Source organism: Podarcis pityusensis, assembly GCF_964106645.2.
Source record: "Podarcis pityusensis genome assembly, chromosome: Z".
Taxonomy (NCBI): domain Eukaryota; kingdom Metazoa; phylum Chordata; class Lepidosauria; order Squamata; family Lacertidae; genus Podarcis; species Podarcis pityusensis.
Window position 1 is genome coordinate 10,588,950 of NC_138044.1, and position 19,859 is coordinate 10,608,808.

Consider the following 19,859-nt stretch of genomic DNA (forward strand, 5'->3'; position numbering starts at 1 on the left):
AAATAGTACCTCAGGTTAAGAACTTTGCTTCAGGATGAGAACAGAAATCGTGCTACAGCGGCATGGAAGCAGCAGGAGGCCCCATTAGTTAAAGTGGTGCTTCTGGTTAAGAACAGTTTCAGGTTAAAAACAGACCTCCAGAACGAATTAAGTACTTAACCCGAGGTACCACTGTATATCAACATTGCAGGTCTGAGCCTGCAGATGTACAATCTAATAAGACACAAACACAAGGAAGGGAACAGGAAGAGAAGGTGGAAAACCTTGCACTGGCCTATATTATTTACATTATTAATTAGACTTGTAGGCTGCTTGTTACACAGAGGTCCCCAAGCGCCTTGCATCATCTCTAAAAAGCATAAACACAATGGGTTTTAGCCAACTGAGTCAGACTAGACCTATTGATGTTCATGCACCTATGTTAGTATGGCTCATCCATTTCAATAAGTCTGCTCTGAATAGGACTAGCATTGGATACCCTCAACATTGGGTAAGGCAAGCATGTGGGCAGGCTTGTCTAAGCAGGAATTTTTAGCAGGCACCGAAAAGAGTAAAGTGAAGGCACCTGCTTGATTTCAGTAGGCAGGAAATTCCAAAATGCAGGTCAGACTTAATGACTGCATCCTTACAAACGCAGAATGGGTATTCTGTGGTACCAGTAGTAGTGCCAATTCCACCAATCAAAGCGGTCGAGTGGGCACATGTGGGGTAAGGCGATCTTGTAGGTAAACTTATCAGAAGTTGTTAAGCTAGATGGACCAATGGTGTGAGAGTAAAGAGAGAGAAGCAAAACTGAATGTCATTGAGGCTGTGTATACAGTACACCTTTAAAGCACATTTGAAATGCATTCTTCCCCTTCAAGGAATTCTGGGCACTGTAGTTTGTTAAGGGTTGCTGGGAAGTTTAACTCTGGGAAGGCTCGACCACAGTGTTCAGAATTATTTGAAAGAAAGAATGTGCTTCAAATGTGCTTTGAAGGTATAGTGTGTGCACAAAGCCAAAGGAAGCCACACACATCTAATCGTTTCTTAAAGAGACTCAATGATTTCCAACAGAATAAAGTTCCATGTCACCTTTGAAATGACCAGGGATATTACTGCTCCTTTTACTGATACAGTGGTACGTCTGGTTGCAAACAGGATCCGTTCCGGAGGCCTGCTCAAACATGAAAAGAGCGCAACCCGCAGCAGTGCATCTGCGCACGGGCGGGTTGCGATTCGCTGCTTCTGCGCATGCGTATGACATCATTTTGCGCATCTGTGCATGCGTGAGCAGCAAAACCCAGAAGTAACCCTTTCCGGTACTTCCAGGTCGCCGCGGGACATAACCTGAGAGAATGTAACATGAAGTGGATGTAACATGAGGTATGACTGTACTGCAGAGATGAGAAACAGGAGTGTGTCCGACACCTCACCCCCTGTGCTTTCTCAGTGACAGTATTGCAGTTGAAGCAGAGTTATTTCTAAGAACATCCCTGCTGGATCAGACCAATGGCCCATCGAGTCCAGCATCCTGTCCTCACAGCAGCCAACCAGGTACCTGAACAAGAAGCCCAGAGGCAAGACCTGAGTGTAACAGCAGCTTCTCCACTTGGAATTCTCCACAACTGGCCTTCAGAAGAATACTGCCTCCAACACTGGGGTGTGTGGGTGGAACATAGAACATCTCCAAGTGGAATGGCTGTGATTATATTAATCTTATTTTAATGTTAATGTTATTTAGAATCAAGTCCTAACAGAGATCTGTGTAATGTCTTTGCAGCCACAGCCACAGCAGTTTCTATTTTAAGTAACGCAAGAAAGGTAATTACAAGCCAATAGCTCCTTTAATTGGCTTCTGCGATACACAGAAGAACCAGTGCCACCCTCAGCTTTACTAAGTGAGATATGACCCTCTTATTGAGGAACCAATGAGGTTAACACAGCAGCCCTGCAAGTAGCTTACTAGTCCTCAGTGTTTGACAAGAGCATTGAGAATTGATAGGCAACCTCTATTCCCCCATCACACAATTCCCATGGTTTAACAGCCAGACCCCTTTTCCCAGGGAACGCTGGGAACTGTAGCTTTCTGAGGGGAATGGGGACTGCCTAGCAACCTTCAACTTCCTTAACGAACTGCAATTCAGGAAGCCACAACTGTTTAAAGTGGTATAATACTGTTTTAAATGTGAAGTGTTGATTGGGCACTAGTGGCAGTGAATTCTGTGGTTTAAGTATATGCTGTGTGAACTTTCTCTTGTCAGTCACATAGCATGCAAACTGGGAGTTTATCTTCATGTAAACAATGAAGCAGGAGCGCCTGAATTTGCTTGTTTTCCTTATCTCTTCCTGTCTACTTTTTCCTTTGGTATCATGTCTATTTTATTGGACGCTGTCAGCAAAGGGCTGCCTGGTTTTCTTAATCTTTGCTCAGCCCCTAGAAATCTTGAGATGGTTTATGAATGAGCTGCCATCCTCTTCTGGAAAGAAACCAGAGCAACTGCAACAAATTGTAGCATGAAAACACAGATTCTATGGAAATGGGGAAATAATTAAAAGCAGCAGCAGCAGACATGAAAAATCATCAAACAACTGGGCAAAAGTCATCAAAAGAACAGAGGCTCATGAAAACAGTGAAGAAGAAAGGAGGAGGATCAAAGGAGCTTTTTAGTTTACAGAAAAGGCGAGCTTTAAGAGACATGACAGAAGTTTATAAAATTAGGCATGGAATGGGTTTTCTCTGGCAGAAAACCCAGCCATCGCCCACTAGTGTCTTTAACAAACCTCACGGGACTCATGGAGACACCAGAAGGAATACAGCAGTGGTGGCCAAACTCAGCACTCCAGATGTTTTGGGACTACAACTCCCATCATCCCTAGCTAAGAGAACCAGTGGTCAAGGATGATGGGAATTGTAGTCCCAAAACATCTGGAGGGCCGAGTTTGGCCACCACTGGCATACAGTGAAGGGGCTAGGTGAGCTTCCCTAAGGAGGGCATTCCATGGGATTAGTGCCACTCCAAAGAAGACTGTGCTTCTCATGGCTGCCCATCTTACTTACATAGGCTGAAAAGACAGAAGCAGGATCTCAAATGCTGAGTGGAATGCATTAGGACTGATGGATAGACAGATACAAATGGGATCTGCAACCAAATGTTGCAGCATGGAGTGCTCCTGTTCCAGTAAGTCCGTCATGCCCTCCTCCACGATACTCCTTTCTATTCCACCTACAAATTAGTTTTACACCTCCCTGCCTCCCTTCAACAGTCAGTCAGCATTCTCTGCTCGCTAAGCATACTCAGTTCTTACTAGGCTGATCAGGGTTTTTTCCCTCCACCCACCCCCTCATCATTCCCTCCCTAAAGATGTTTTAATAACTCAGCAACTCTTAGTTCAGGGATGCAGAAACGTTTCCAGCCTGAGGGCCGCATCTGCTTCCGGACAACATTCCAGGAGCCACATTCCAGTGATGGGTGGGGCCAGAGGCAAAAGTGGGTGGAGCTAGTTTACACAGAGAGAGAGAGAGAGAGAGAGAGAGAGTTCTCTAGCCTCTATCCAGAAGACCAAGAGCCATAATCATAGTTCAAGGATGCATTCCAACCACGCAAAATGACTCAAGGAGGGTGCAAAGCAAGACAGGTGAGGGGTGTGGCCTGGGAGAAGAGGGTGTGGCTTCAGAAGAGTTCTGAGAGTCCTGGAAGGTCGCCTTGACCCCAGGCAGCCAAGGTTACCCAGCCCTGCAATAGAACTATACCCTGGGGTTTTCCAGCACCTTGACAACATCATTAACTTTCAATTAAAGAAGCAAGAAAAGAAACAAGTAAAAGAAACCCATCCCTACCTAATGAAATAAATACCCTGCAACCCTGTTGCTTGCAAAAACCGCAGGCACAACGGAAATGAATTACAGAAAAGCCAGGAGGAAATGAGGGGCGGGGAGGAGGCTCACTAAGGGTACATTCCTGGCAGCAATCACATTAAGCCTAATGATGATTATTAGGTTCCTAAGCAATTCATTCCGAGCCAGTTCCACAACAGTTACTGCCAGAGGAAAAAGTCATTGCAGGATAAGTGGCAGGCGGCTGCCTGGAAGAAAACTGAAACCCTCCATGCTAGCCTTCATACCAAATGGTCTGCTTTGACAGAGGCTATGGCAGAGACTGCCTCACTGCATGGAGGAGTTCCGGACCAAGCTAGATGACATGTTAGCTATATATCTGAGCCCTTAAATGTAAGGTACTATCCATCTTGCAGATGGATTGCTGAGAGTCACAGCAGCGAGGGAACTGGTGGCAGAGAACCAGAAGGGCCACAAATACTCAGTGCCAGAGCACTTGCTCAGCATGCAGAAGTTCCTGACTCCAGTCCCTGGCATCTCCAGTTACGGCTAGGAAAGACTCCTTCTCTGAATGTCTCCTGTAGGAAACCCTGGAGATTGTTGATAATACTGAATTAGATAGACCAATGGTCTAACTCAGAAGAAGTTTCCTATGTTCCTATTTAATTCATCCCTTTGAGAACTAGAATATTACTTTATATTTAAGGGGAAGTGCCGCAATCTGGCAGCAGAGCACCTGCTTTGCATGAAGAGCATCCTGTGTTTAATTCCCGATGGCACCTTCAAGTAGGACTGGGAATGTCTCTTGCCTGAAATTCGAGACCATGGAAGAGGGGCAGCGGGTGTGAGAAAGCCATGGGGTAGGGGTGGGGAGAGAAACTTGACTAGCCTATTTATATCCAGTATTCAGTAGGGGGCAGAGCAGAAAGAGGTCAAGGAAAGGGAATACTCACTTCCTGTGGCGGTATATCAAATGATATGGTCCTCATGTCCACTTTGATAAAGCTGTCTGTGCAGGGCAATACGAAAAACAGACCTGTTGGAAAATAAAAGTGCAATTGTTGGACACAACAACTCTAGGGCATTAACTGCTCCGCATGTGCAAGGAAGAGGTCGGAAGGTATATTGAAGTGCATGGGACAAAGTCAATTCAGCGACACTGCACCAGGCAAATGGTGCAAATGCGTGAAGATGCATTGGGGCTGGAGCACTGATGGTGCCCTCCTCTGGGCTAGAGACCTAGGGGAGGGCACCACCAGTGCTCCAGCCCCAATGCAGCTGACCAGCCACACAGAAATTCAGCCACATGTGGGACCATGTATGCGAAACACAGCAGAAGATACACTGTACATCAAGAAGGTGGAGTGGCCTGATACAATTGCTCCTTCATGCCACCAATATGAGGCTTCCCCTAGGCAGCAGTTAGCCTTACTAAACAGCTTAATGTTGTTAAATTGTGTGACTTCTCCTGGGGTGCTACGTCGCTTGGTGGCTGACTACAGCTGGGGTCCTCTCTGCTGCTGTACCTCTGTAAACAGAGGTATTGCTTGCTTGGGGAGGTAAATTCTTATCCATTATCCGCATGCTGTCTAATAAATCTTAAGACTTCTTCCCCTCTTGTGTCTTGTCTTGCTTCCAAATCCCACAGAAAGAATCCCCTTGCCTTTGGCAAGACAGACCATAACAGCAAATACTCACCTGGCCCCTTTGCTCCTCCTTTTAGTATACGTCCAAGCCGAAATATGATGGCTCGCTCATATTCCTTGACAATCTGCAATGAGGGAGGAAAGTCAGTGGGGGAGGGGTTGTGGTTTTGTTCCCTTTCATTCTGCCCATTTCAGGCTATCCTTGATGCTATTTGGGCCACATTTGTAATTAGCTCATTCCAGATAAGAAGAAAAGCCTTTTTAAGGGGGCAAAATAAGGCATAAGATTCTGCAACTATGTAGAGAGACTGCAACTTCGTGCTCTTCCTATCAAGCTGAAGGAGGAATGAACTACCCTGATCCTTTTCATATAAAAATTGTGCTTCATGAGATTAGGAGTTTCTTGACAAAGAGGCTTGTGGCACTTTAAAAACTTAACACATTTCTTTATTGTTGACAACACAGGCAGCCTGGCATTGGCAAACCAATTAATGCATGCTGTGGGTTGTTGGGTTTTTTAAAACACTTTTGTCCAGATTCAGTTCACTAGTGAACCTCTTGATTAATTGTAACCTGGTGGCCTCATGATGCAGTCTCCCTCTGAAGTTCTCTTCTGCAAGAATAGCCATTTAAGGAGTGGACTCCCCCAGAAGGTAGTGAAATCTGCCTTCATTGGAGGTTTTTAAACAAAAGTTTGAATGGCCATCTGTCAGGGATGCTTTATCTGCGATTCCTGAATTGCAGGGGCCAGAAATGACCCTTCGGGTCGCTTCCAGCTCCAAGGTCAGCTACAACGTACAGTCGCTGCTCCTGTTTAGAGTGGGGAAGGAATCCTAGGTCACAGCTGCTTTCCAACCAACTATTTTTTACCTTTATGCACATCCAGATGGATAATGGGAAAGTGATGGTAACCAAAAAGAACGAGACCATAACCAGGATCCACCCGCAGACTCCAATGCTTCCTTCAGAGCCCTCTGGAAGAAAAGGGAGGAAAAAAAGTGCACATGCATTAAATGGGCTTCTATTGCTTCTGTGTAGGGAAGAGGGAGAAATTCAGGTATGTTTGCATTTTAACCTAATTTGCATTTCTGGAACAAATACATGAGCTGCATCCCTTCAAAGTTTTTTTTATTTAAAGATTTCTTACCACATTTAACAAAATGTTTCAAAGTCATGCACAAACTGTCAAGCAATAAAACTTTGAATAGACACATCATAAGGTAAAAGGTAAAGGGACCCCTGACCATTAGGTCCAGTTGTGGCTGACTCTGGGGTTGCAGTGCTCATCTCACTTTATTGGCTAAGCCACTTCTGGCGAACCAGAGCAGCGCATGGAAACGCCGTTTACCTTCCCACCGGAGTGGTACCTATTTATCTACTTGCACTTTGACGTGCTTTCGAACTGCTAGGTTGGCAGGAGCAGGGACCGAGCAACGGGAGCTCACCCTGTCACAGGGATTCGAACCGCCAACCTTCTGATCGGCAAGTTCTAGGCTCTGTGGTTTAACCCACAGCGCCACCCACGTCCCAGACACATCATAAGCAGCCAATAATCAGTAACAAAACTGATCATTGCATCTAGAACAAGAATGTATCTGACTACTGACAGGGACACATCACTGAAGGTGAATCTCTAAGAAGAAACTGTTCCATAATGCCATACTGTCGGTGCCACCACAGAGAAAGCCCTTTTCCTGCCTGATACCAGATGAATCAATTCAAGGTGCATTGTTCTCCATTGTCAGTCCTAGCCCTTGCCAAGTCAGGAGTGGTAAAGCATGAGGGGATTTGTACAAGGAACATGACCAGTGATCTCCCTTATTGCTCAGACAGACATGGCATCTTTATAGGATGCAGAAAGTCAAGTTTGGCTTCAGCTCACACCTGCTCTGTGCCACGGCCCAACCAGAGGCAAATGCAGTCTAGCCAGAAATTCACACTTATTAAATTTTTGCAATGCAATTCTCTAACCACTGTTCATAAAAAGTGCATCAGGGCACACATTCATGAAAATGAAAACTGATTGCAAAAAACAAAAAAAAACTGCTTGCAAAAAAAAGGGAAACTGCTTGCAAAAAAAAAATGTGTACCTTAGTCAAAACTGCACACACACACAAATGGGTTTCTTGTGACACATTTGCACAAAAATCCTGGCAAATTTTCATGAGGATTTTTCTTTTTAAAAACATGCAATTTATTGCAAAAATGTAGATAAATGAATCTTGAGAAACTGTGAGAAGCAAAATTGATAGTTCCAGTCATCCCTGCATATGTTAATCCCTCTTCCCAAAGGAACTCTGGGAATTGTAGCCCTGTAAATGAAGAAGTCTTCTAGCAACTCCCAGCACCCTGAACAAACTACAGGATTACCTGGGGGGGAAACACGGCTGTTTAAAGGGGTGTGATAGTGCAGATAGAGTCTATCACCATCATAATCGCCCCTCCCAGAGAATTTCGGAGACTGCCCAAAAAATGAAATGCTGCATCTAAAAAAGGAACATGAGATCATATTCAGGAATGTGACACAGAGTTCACACGGAGATTTTTCCTGGCCTTGGATTCAGTTACAGGAAAAGGGAATCAAGTATGCAGCAAGGCGTATTTGTCTTCTACTGCAACAGCAGCTCAACTAGATCAAGCATTCGATCCAGAATTGCACAGAAAAGTAATTTTCTCCCATATTTTCTCTGGGACTTCTGTGGAGATGGGAAAGAATATTTATTTGATCTTATTCCCAAGCTTCTGCAGACCAAATGCTTAACCAGGGGTTGTTTCCCTTTAACCATGGTTAACCTATTCCACATGAATACCTAAGCCAGGAGTAGGGAACCCTTTTTGTCCAGCCTTCCACCCCAAAAAGACACAAGTGGAGGCTCTTACTTGAAAGTAAAAGTAAGGCAAGTAAAAGTGCAGGCTCAGGGTTCTGGAGTCACGGGTTCAGGAGCAAGGGCAAGAAATTCAGAACTGCAGGTGTCCCTGCAATAAGTTCCCAGTATGTGGCCTGCCCATCGAGCTCTTAAAGACAAGACAAGGCAGTCTTATTCTCGAGACTCTCTCACTTTGTAAGAATTATGGGACTACAAGTGCTTTTGGGGTGGGGTTGTCTGCTCCCACAGCGAGGGCGGCATCTCGTTCTAGATAACGAGACTGCACACTTTTGTCACACCTTGGTTATCAAAGCCTCCCCAGCCTTCATTGAGTCTCTGTGCTCCACAGGAAGGGGGCGGGGAAGGCACAGCAGTTCCGCTCCCCTTTCAAAGCGTCTGGTTGGGGCAGATCAAACCAGATCCCCCACCATTCAGCCCCCATCCTCATTTCTTCCTCCTCCTCAATCCAAGCCTGCCAATCCAAGCTCAATGGTGCTGCAGGGCTCAATACAACCCTGGTCTTCCAGATGTTGCTGGACTATAGCTCCCATCGGCCCAGGACCCTCGTACCTATGGGACCGCCTCTCCTGGTATGCCCCGTGGAGGACCTTAAGGTCCACAAATGACAACATTTTGGAGGTTCCAAGTCTCAAGGTGGTTAAATTGGTCTCAACTAGGGCCAGGGCCTTTTCAGTACTGGCCCCGACTTGGTAGAACTCTCTGTCACAGGAGACTAGGGCCCTGCAGGACTTGACATATTTCCGCAGGGCCTGCAAGACAGAGCTGTTCTGCCTGGCCTTTGGTTTGGACTTGGTCTGACCCTTATTTTCCCCTCCCCTTATGGTTTTGATCTATGGGCTACTTTTAAAATGAGGCTGCATTTTAATTTGCATTTTAACCTGTATTTTAATTCCCCCCCCCCCATTATGTTCTTACTGTAATTTTACTGGTGTTAGCCGCCCTGAGCCCGGCTCTGGCCAGGGAGGGTGGGGTATAAATATTTTTTTTTTTAATCATCCTTGACACCTGGCCATGCTGGTTGGAGCTGAAGGGTCACAGGTTCCCCAACTCTGAACCATGATTGAGTATGAGCCACAAACAATGATGCAAAAATGTAAGTTTGGTGGGTATGTAAACAATAAGAGCCTTCTACTGAATCCATACATAGACACACCCTATCAAACATTTCACTTCAATTTCTTCTGGCAAACTGTGTTTGGTGGGCATTATATGTATGTAAAATTATATATATGTATTATATATATGTAAACATACCACACATTATTTATTATTATTATTATTATTATTATTGCTAAGTAAACCCAAATGGATAAAGGGCAAGGTTCAAATGAGATTCCAGGGGCAACTGCAGCCCACCAGGGATCACTGATCTCTTCCCATGCTATACCCGCTCTCTCACAACCCTTCCTGATCCTGCTTTTCAGTTTCCCCAAGTGCTTTTGCCAAGCTGGTGTGCATCTACGAACTACAAGAATGCCTGTTGCTTGCCTAGATTTAGATCTCTCTCCCTGATTTTTGTTTAAGGTCTTTTATTAAGATTTTCCCGTAAAACAGTAAAATTACAACTACAGAAGATACAATTTGAATAAGTAAAACCAGAAGAAAGAAAAGATACAAAAGCCAAAGATACAAAAGAAACACTTCTGATTTTCCATCTGCTGGTTATATAAAGAAAGAAAATATGATTACTCAGTCCATGATAACATCCATCTTCACCACTTTCTGTCTTTTAAGTCAAGGTGTCAAATCACTGAATAAAGAAAGTACATTCTACCAAGTGCCCCCCCCCCCATTTCTTAGGACACCCCCATTCCCTCTCACAGAGCTATAATTTCCAGAATTCCCTGCAAAGAGGGAGTGGTTGTTAAATTACTCTGATAACTGTAGCTCTGTTAAGGGGAACAGAGGTCTCCTTAAAACTCTTAACAAACTACAGCTCCCAGAATTCTTTGGGGGAAGCCATGATTGTTTAAAGTGGCATAACACTGACATAATACTGTGCAGATGGGCCCAATACACTTTCCAGTTTAGTTATGTTTTAAGTGTTGCACAGGTGCAATGATTAAGTGTCCACAGAATCTTTGCAAAAGAGGAGGTGGACAGGAAGAAAACCAGAACAAATTGGTTGCACCTCTTGACTTCCTAGCAACCCTCACCAGGCACTAGCTCACACTTCTCTTTTTCTTTACAAAGGATATCATAAAACAAAGGAGAAGAAGTGTTTTCAGTTCTGCAGGCTGGATTGCAAAATTCCAATGCCAGGAATGAGAAAATGAACTCAGATTGCATTGAGGGAGTCTTTCCTTTCCACTGGACTTTTGCAAGAGGCGGCAACAAACTGCAAGATATCATTTTTGCAACATTGCGAAGCAGGAGAAATGATACCAAACTCTGTCTCCTTTTCCACTTCTCTTCTGTTTGCATTCTCTGCTCATGCTGCAGACAGCATTCTGGGAAAACGGGCACCAGCAGCACCCATAAATCTTGGGGCTTCCCCTTCCCCCAAACACAGCCAGAAACAGAAGGGCAGTATGGCTTAGGGCAGGCATCCCCAACCTTCGGCCCTCCAGATGTTTTGGACTACAATTCCCATCATTCCTGACCACTGGTCCTGTTAGCAAGGAATCATGGGAGTTGTAGGCCAAAACATCTGGAGGGCCGCAGGTTGCAGATGCCTGGCTTAGGGCATGGGTCGGCAAACTAAGGCCCACAGGCCGGATCAGGCCCAATTGCCTTCTAGATCCTGTCCGGGAATCGCCGCATGGATCGCCAGTGTGCACATTCTTTCCCTGCCCCTCCCTCCCTCACACAGCACCGCTTTTCTCCTCAGAGATGGAGAAATCTTGTCCCACGCCGGGTGCCATCGACAGCGAGAGTCGGCTTGCCTGCCTCAGCAGGGTGGTGCTGTGAAGGGGGCGTATGATGCTGGCAGCTGCCGCACTTCCCTCCTGTTCCTCCTCCCTCTCCCTCAGTCCACCCTTCCTTCCTTCCTTCCTTCCTTCTCTGCCCTGCTTTTCCACGCCACTTCCTTGCACGCTTTCTTTGTTGCTGCCTGCCTGCCTGCCTCCCTCCCTCCCTCCTTCATTCCTCCCATGGCGTTCAGGTGGGTTGTTGCAGTGGCCACAGACGCCACTTATGGGTTGGCGGTCAGCTCTGTCTTCTTCTTCACGGTTCCCCTCAGGAAGCAGCAGCACCAGCAGGTGGTGGGTAAAAGCTCCATCGACGCCCTGATTCCCCTACCTCTGCCAGCGGCTCCTCCGCCGGGGCTGCTGCTTCTGTCTTCACCAGCCAACACCGCCTCCTACCCCTCCCCGGCGCCTGGCTGGCTTGAGAAGCCCAACTGCAATTATTGGGTCAACAACTGGGACAGGTACAGCAAAGCATCTTCAGGCCTCTTTGCAGGCAGGCGAAAATTGTTCATATTCCCTCCCCCCCCAAAAAATATAGTCTGCCCCCCCAAGGTCTGCAGGACAGTGGACCGGCCCCCTGCTGAAAAGGTTTGCTGACCCCTGGCTTAGAGGGAGGCGAGCATTGCTTAGGGTGGCCCATGAGTAGGCAAAAGACAACATCTGTGCCTGCAGCCAAAGCCTGCAGGTGGTCACCCTGGCCTTGACCCATTCCACTTGCTGATGTTTGGGAAAGGGCCGTAGCTCATCAGCCCTAGAGCACCAGCATTATTTGCAAAAGTTCCCAGGTTCTGCATCTCCTGGTAGGGTTGGGAGGGAATCCTGCCTGAAATACTGCTGCCATTCAGCACTGAGCTCAGTGGCTTAAAAATCTGATGGCTGGTGGTCCTAGGCATCAAAATTTTAGGAGGTGTAGCCTTTTATACTTAGCAGAATCAACCTTAGCCCCCTAATATTGACTGAGGATTAGGCTGGGGCAAAGGAGGCTGCTTCCCCTCCCCCTCAACCTACCCCCTCCCTATTGGGACACCCAAAGAGTACCAATGAGACTTGAATCCCAAGATGTTGCCTTTGAGCAAAACGTCCAAAGCAAACTGGTTGGATTGTTTTTGGATGTTCTCTAGAGCATTGCCATTGCCCTTGAGACTTTCATATAAGATTGTTAATGTGATGGGTATAAACTCATTTTTAATAGATTCACCTTCTAGAACAGGGGTCAGCAATTTTATTCAGCCGAGGGCCAGTCCACTGTGCCTCAGACCTTATGGGGGGCCGGACTATATTTTGGGGGGGGGGAATGAACGAATTCCTATGCCCCACAAATAACCCAGAGATGCATTTTAAATAAAAGCACACATTCTACTCATGTAAAAACACACCGATTCCCGGACCGTCCATGGGCCGGATTTAGTTGATTGGGCTGGATCCAGCCCCCGGGCCTTGGTTTGCCTTCCCATGTCCTAGAAGCTTGATGCTTAGTGAGAACATGGAAGAATGCTTTTGTTTTCTTTGTATCTGGTAAATCTTGTACCCAAAGTTTTCCCAACCCCATGTGACCTGTTCATACTAGAAGAACTGGAGACTGCAACTTAACTCTCAATAACTGGACATCTTGATTATAACTGGTAATATTTGGAGCCAAGTACTTGAAATGGGACAGTCTTTTATTTTTTACATGTGTGCAAAATATACATAGATGTGTGGTTCTCAAACCACATAACTGCAGGCAGAGAACAACATGAAATCTTGCTACTTCACAATTGTTCCTAGCACATGATCTGCATTTACAAGAAATGCTTAGTGTCTCTCATCAAGTTTTTCTTCTTAAGATTGTCAAAAGCTATGGTTATGACCAGGAACTTGGATCAAAAGCCATTGATCTTGCAAAGGGCTGGATACTGCTGAAAGGCTATCAGGCTCCAGATCCTTTATGCTGCATATGAACTTACTATTAAAAAAATATTTAAGGTTCACATAAATTTAAAGGAATTACCTCTAAGTGAATCTCCTCCTTGACTCAGATGATAAACCATGGTATTACACAAATAATTAATGTGAGCATCAATACAGTGGGAGTAACTGGTTTGTGACAGCTGTAATAACTACAGTGATCTCCAGTACTGAAAACATCTGAGTAGCTAACAGTTTCACTTCACCATAAGTGATATTTACTATTCACAGTTTGCAAAAATCCCCTCAGCTTAGATTTTGAATTAGCTGACAAGCTCATGTATTGACAGGTTTTGTTGAGTTGGAAAAGGTTCAGAAAAGGGCAATGAAATTATCAAGGGGCTGGAGAAACCTCTCCTATGAGGAAAGATTGCAGCATTTGGGACTTTTTAGTTTAGAGAAAAAGCGTGTAAGAAGTGACACAATATAAGTTTATAAAATTATGTGAGACGTGGAGAGAAATGTCTGTCGTAACTCTATAACTTGTGGACACCCAATGAGAAGCACAGTGATGAAAGATTCAGGACATATAAAATAAAGCTATTATTCAGGCAGTACATAGTTAAACTATGGAACTCATTCCCACATGAGGCAGTGATGTCCATCTACTTGGGTGGCTTTAAAAGAGGACTGAATGAATTCATTGAGATAAAATCTATCAACAGCTGTTATAGCACCATTGTCAGAGGAAGACTCTCCAAACTGAAATTTAATTGTACCCAAGGCACATTATCAATCCATCTTTCACCTTGTTTATTAAAATAAAGTTCCTGGAAAAAATAGTTAGTAACTGTTTTGCTTTTTAACCCATCAGGTAGCCAGTCACCAAGATAGCAGGTAACATCAACATTCTAGTAGGGTAAACAAATGAGTCCCTGGATGTATGTAAAGGTTGGCATTGGTTCTAGAATTTCTCCAGGGGATTAATTTCATCTTAAGTATACATAGCTTTAAGCTTTGCTTCTGTAAAGAGTCAATACAAATTTCAGTTGTAGAAGGAGCCAAGGGAGATTTCGCAAAGCGAAGACAGATTACAGGCTGCTGAATACGTTTATCATATGAAAGTTTGACCACAATCTGAGCATTATTGAGCTGAAATCAAGTTTCCAGTCCATAAGATAGTAGCCCCTTCCACACAAACTCCCTTCCAGAAACTTAAAAAATCAGGTCTCGGGGAGAGTGAAATTCCAGGCTTCGCACCCCAACAAGCCCATGAACCTCAACTCCTGCTACAGGGCTTATCCATTTTCAAGCAAGTAGAAGATTCTGAAGATTCAAACTCCTGCAAAAGACCCTGAATCCTCCTGCAAAGCGAGGCCAAGGAGTACCTTCACCGCAGGCGTGCTCTCATCCACACCCACCCAAATAAACTCCCTCCAGAGGAAAGCAGGTAACATTTGTACATTATCTGAGGTTCTCAGCGTTTCCTGTGTTTCACCGCAGAAAGCAAGACTACGACCGTCAGACGCCGTAGCTTAGACCGAGCCTCCCCTAAACGGAAATCGCACGCTCATGCACGCCCCTTTCGCCCCTATCTCAAAACCTCCAGATTTTTTTAAGTACTCATTTTAGGGTGCGATTATCGGAAGCTGAAACAGGCACACCCTGTGCATGCTCGAAAGCAACAGGTGTGTAGCCAACTTAGTATAAACCCAGTTATATTAATGGACCCAAGTTCGTCCTGTCTGTTCATTTGAGTCGGTCTGACTACTCTGAGTAGAACCAGGCTGTCTGCCTTTCCTTCCCCCAGCTCTGCTCGTACCCCCAGCCTCGACCAAAAAAGAAAGGGAGAAGGATGGGGCTGCCCCAACTTTGCAAGCCTCAGCTCGTCTCACCTCCGATCTTGACGGTCTCCCGCTTGCCGCGAGCGCCTTTCTCCGCGTCCTCCATGACTCCCACCGACGCAGCCAGCTTCCCAAACGAGGCGGCTACCCGTTTCAACAGAAGGTATCTGGGGTCCGCGGCGCTCCAGCTGCCGCGTTTGATTCGAGTGGGCGGCCTCGCTTCTTCTCCGCCCCGCACATCATCAAGACCCGCCCCCTCCAATTGCACAATGCTTTACAGTTGTCTAAGGCAGGCTGCAGTTTTGTGTATGCGCTCGCCAGAGAATTCCGCAGCTGGCTTTCCTTCTGAGTAGACCAGAGACAGGGGCATCGGTGCCCCTCCAGATGTTTTTGGACGCCAGCTCCCATCAGCCCCAGCCAGCATGGTCAACGATCAGGGATGATGGGAGTTGTAGTCCAATAAAGTATACCTGGAAAGTCACATCTTTCTCCTCACCCCTGGAGCAGACACGTCGAAACGGCAGGGCAAAAAACTCAAAAACAAAAATCCTGCTGGCTAGCTAATTCATGCAGGACACTCTTTCAGTCAATCGAAACTGGTGTAGTTTGATTTTTTAAAAATTGTTTCATTTTACTGATCGGTTGACTAAATATTGAACATCTGTCTCCACAGCATCTTTGGGTTTAACAATAAATAAGGTTTAAGTTGTGGTAGGAGAGGTTGTGGAGAAATGTGGCACAATCTATGCATGTCTGAACAGAAATAAGACATAATGAGTTCCTTGGGACTTGTCCCATGATCAGTATGGGTTGATTTTGTTATTCACAGGCGACACTGGGTTGGACACTGTGAGAACAGGAAGGCTGGACTAGATGGGCCTTGGCCTGTTCCAGAAGTTTCTTCTTAAGTTTGTTTGTTTGTTTGTCTCTCTCTCTCTCTCTCATCGGAATCAACAATGCTAGATTCATTTTATTCAATGCTGCTGCGTTCTGCTCCAACCTACAAGCTGTATGAGATTCCAGGGGTTCCAGGCACTTACTTAGGGTTACATTTCCTTGGAATCAGGGGCAGCAGAGACAATGGTGTCTTTAGGATATATGCTTTATTTACACATGTATTGAACCTGAGCCTACAACGCAGCAGTTCCCAGCATTAACACCCCTGAAGGTCTTACTTCTCCCATAGCTGCAGCCTTGGACTCAAGCAGAAATCACAGACCCTCCAAGTGATGTCTTCTCTAGGGACAGTCCCGGATTTACAGAAGCTGTCCTGGTTTCTGATCTGATCCCAGAATGTCCTGCTTTTCCTTAGGACGTCCGTATTTTGATTGGAGGAACGCTAGAGGGTATGGAGCTATGCGGCCCCCAAGTCAAGGAGATAAGTAACTATGCAACCTTTAGAAGATATCTGAAGGTAGCCGTGTATAGGGAAGTTTTTATGTTTTATTATGTTTTTATACGTGTTGGAAGTCACCCAGAGTGACTGGGGCAACCCAGTCAGATGGGTGGGGTATAAATGTGATGCTGATGGAATAGGACATCCCTATTTTCATCAGAGAAATGTTGGAGGGTATGAAATCAAGCATATCTCTCGCTCTCAGGCTTCTAGCCTGGTTCTCTCCCACACTCCAGTCTGCCTTTATCTTTCTCACTACTAGCCAGATGAAGTAGGGGGCCCACACACGTGCCCCCTGGCACAAAGCAGATTCCTTTTGTATACTAAGGAACCCTGTACGTAAGGCCTTACCAATAAGTTGGCCTGGCTATTCCAACAATCGAATCCCCCATTAGATTTTAACCCTTGCTGGATCTAGGGAACCAACTCCCTCCAAACTCACAATACCGTATTTTCCCATGTATAAGACAACCCTGTGTATTAGACGACCCCAATTTTGGGGGAGGTCACCCTTCGGTTGTTGAGCTTTTAAGTTAGCCAACTTCCATCTGAAAATTAAGCTTGGGGGGGGGGAGTTGTTGAGCCCGCATGCATGCCTGCTTGCCGCAGCCCACAATCACACCCGCCTCACTCTGCATTCACTATCCATGTATAAGACGACAGCCAATTTTGGCCTAATTTTTTTTAGCAAAAAAACCACCGTCTTATGATACTTTTTGTAATGAGTATGGATTGCTCGTGCGTAAGTTGCCGCCTCTCCTGGCTTTGTTGCCTTGTTAAACCTTTCAGTCTGGGCAGCCCTTCACTTCGTGGCTGCCTCAGTCACTAGCAGAATCCGTCAGTGGGCGTTTCTTAAATCTTTTCCAACATAAAAGTTGTTTGACACCCAGTCTCCTCCTACTCTCTCTGCGCGGAAGTCTTCTGCGCAGGGAGGGCGTGGGTAGCGGAGGACCCGTGCTCTCCCCGCTGGTGTCTGGTTAAGAGTCCTGGAGCCCTCTCGCCGATTCCCCCATCTGCCCCCCTTTATCCCTGGTGTTGCGCTGATTTGCTTCCCCATCTGCGGAGCTGCCTCTCTCCCTGCTGGGCCCTTCTCCAGCATCATTTGAGAGCCTTCCCTCCGCCTCTAGCTCCGATGTCAGTTCCCTGACATCCACCTCCCCCCCAGGACCCCCTCCACCCCCGGCCCAACCTGTTGACCCAACTTCGTCCCTTTCTTCGGCCGACGATGCGGGGAACCCCTGGAAGGAGCTGTCGCCATCCTCTGAGGATTCAAAACCCGCTTCCCACCCGTTCTGATCCCTTCCCACAGGGTGGGCCTCCCAGTCTGATTCTTCTTCCTCCGAAGCCTCTTCTCCCTCCCCTTCGGAGACAGAAAAACCCACAAAATCCTCTTCATCATCTGTGGTTCCAAATTGCTCCTCCCAGAATCTCGCTAGTGGTTTGGGTTTGTCCGGGAACAGGCGGTGGAATTCCTCCACCAGATACCCGTCAGTGATTGCCTCCGCGGGAACCCACGTGTTTTCCGACCCGGGTTCTCCCTCCCAAGCCACCAAGTACTCCACCTGGCGCCCTCACCACCTTGAATCAAGTATTTCCGTGGCCAAGTTGTGGTGCTCCCTTTCTTCTACCTGCGGGTGTGTGGTGACTTCTCCCTCTCGCCCTGGGAATCCCCGTCCTTCCCTGTACGGTGAGAGTAGGGACCTATGGAACACCGGGTGTATCTTCATGCTGTCTGGCAATTTGAGCTTGAATGCCACGGGGTTCACCTGCTGTGTTACCTCAAACGGTCCCAGCCACCTGGGCTGCAACTTCTTGCACCCCCCCTTAAAAGGTAACCCTTGGGTTGACAACCACACCCGATCTCCCACCCGTATGGTCTCCCCTTCCCTACGGCGCTTGTCTGCCTGCCTCTTGTAAATTTCCTTGGCTCGCTCCATTTCATCTTAAGTTGCTGGTGCAGGGCTTCCATTTCTTCCACAAACTGCTCTTCCGATGCGAACGCCTTCTTCAGTTTTTCAAAGGATTGTTGGGCCTCCTCTGTCCAGGCGAACTTCCTTTTGCTACTGAGACAATATGTGATGGGTGCTGTCAAGTGGGCGAAGTTCTTGATGAACTTCCTGTAGAAGTTGCTGAACCCTAGGAACCTCTGCACGTCCTTCCGGGTTTTGGGAGCCTTCCACTCCAGCACTGCCTGCACCTTGCTTGGGTCCATCGCTAAGCCTTTGTCTGACAACTTGTACCCCAGAAACTCGACTTCTCTGGCGTGAAACTGACATTTTTCCAGCTTGACCCACAACTGGTGCTTCTGCAGTCTCTTTAGCACTTCCCTGACGTCTCTGACATGTTGCTTCTCATTGTCCGAATAGATTAAGACGTCGTCCAAGAAGGCTACACAGTTCTTGTACAGCAGGGACCCCAACACATGGTGCATGAAAGCTTGAAAACAGGCGGAGCCTGACTGTAATCCGAATGGCATAACTAAGTACTCAAAGGCCCCCAGGGGGGTGAACATTGTGGTCTTCCATTCGTCCCCCTCCCTCATCCTAATCAAATTGTAGGCTCCCCTGAGGTCCAGCTTGGTAAAAATCTTTCCCTGCCTCACCCGTGTTAAAATGTCGTCAATCCTGGGCATTGGGAAGGTCACGGGTTCTGATACCAAATTTAATGCCCTAAAATCTACGACCAATCTGGGCTGGTTGGTCCCTTTTTTGTCCATGAAGAACACCAGACTGCCCCCCCACCGCCTTTGATTCCCTTATGAACCCCCTCTTCAGGTTCTTGTCAATAAACTCCCACAACTCCTTCATCTCCCTGTCTGACACGGCATACAGTTTACCCACCGGTAGCTGCGCCCCAGGGAGCAAGTTGATTTGGCAGTCAAAGGGCCTATGGGGGGGTAGTCTATCTGCGTCCTTCTCGCTGAAGACCTCCTGCAGGTCAGCATATTGTGGTGGCACCTCCCCTTTTGGCTCCACAGCTATCCCAGCCACCCTGGCCACGGTCATTCTTGGGGTTTCTCCCCCTAGACAGTGTTCCAAGCAGTAAGCGGACCCAAAGGTGACCGTTCTCTGATGCCATGCCGCCACTGGATCATGTTGTGCTAGCCAGCTCATCCCTAATATTATTGGGGGCCCTGCCAGTGAGGCTACGTGAAAGGCGATGGTCTCCGTGTGCCTGGAAACCCTCATTCTCATTGGTGGGGTCTGGTGCGTCACTTCCCCTCCCAGAAGCTCCCTGCCATCAATGGTGGTTACTTGCAAGGGGAAATCCAGGGGCAGCAGGTGGAGCTGGTGCTCTAGTGCAAAGTCCTTGCTGAAGAAATTGCAGGAACTGCCTGAATCCAACAGCCCTTTCACCTTGACTGGGTGCCCATTTGGGAGTTCTAGCACCACTTCTATGGCTATAGCCGCCCTGGGGGGGGGGTCTGGTCGGGGCACTTCTATTGGTTGCTGTCCTGGCTGCTGTGCCTGCT

At 46.8% G+C, this 19,859-nt stretch overlaps 1 protein-coding gene across 2 annotated transcripts in view; it reads right to left on the bottom strand.

Annotated features, from left to right (window-relative positions):
• The window catches only part of LOC308468482 (stomatin-like), a 40,655-nt gene extending 25,436 nt beyond the window's left edge, over positions 1-15,219 (bottom strand). Inside the window, exons 1-4 of one of the 2 annotated variants that reach the window (XM_080990702.1) lie at positions 15,043-15,219; positions 6,334-6,437; positions 5,516-5,588; positions 4,771-4,853 (exon numbers count right to left, since the gene is read on the bottom strand). In XM_080990702.1, the coding sequence (XP_080846828.1) occupies positions 4,771-4,853; positions 5,516-5,588; positions 6,334-6,437; positions 15,043-15,097 (315 nt within the window). In that variant the 5' untranslated portion in view covers positions 15,098-15,219. The remainder of the gene's footprint in view (positions 1-4,770; positions 4,854-5,515; positions 5,589-6,333; positions 6,438-15,042) is intronic. The other variant, XM_080990701.1, reaches the window with a different exon arrangement.
• Between the last annotated feature and the right edge of the window lie 4,640 nt (positions 15,220-19,859).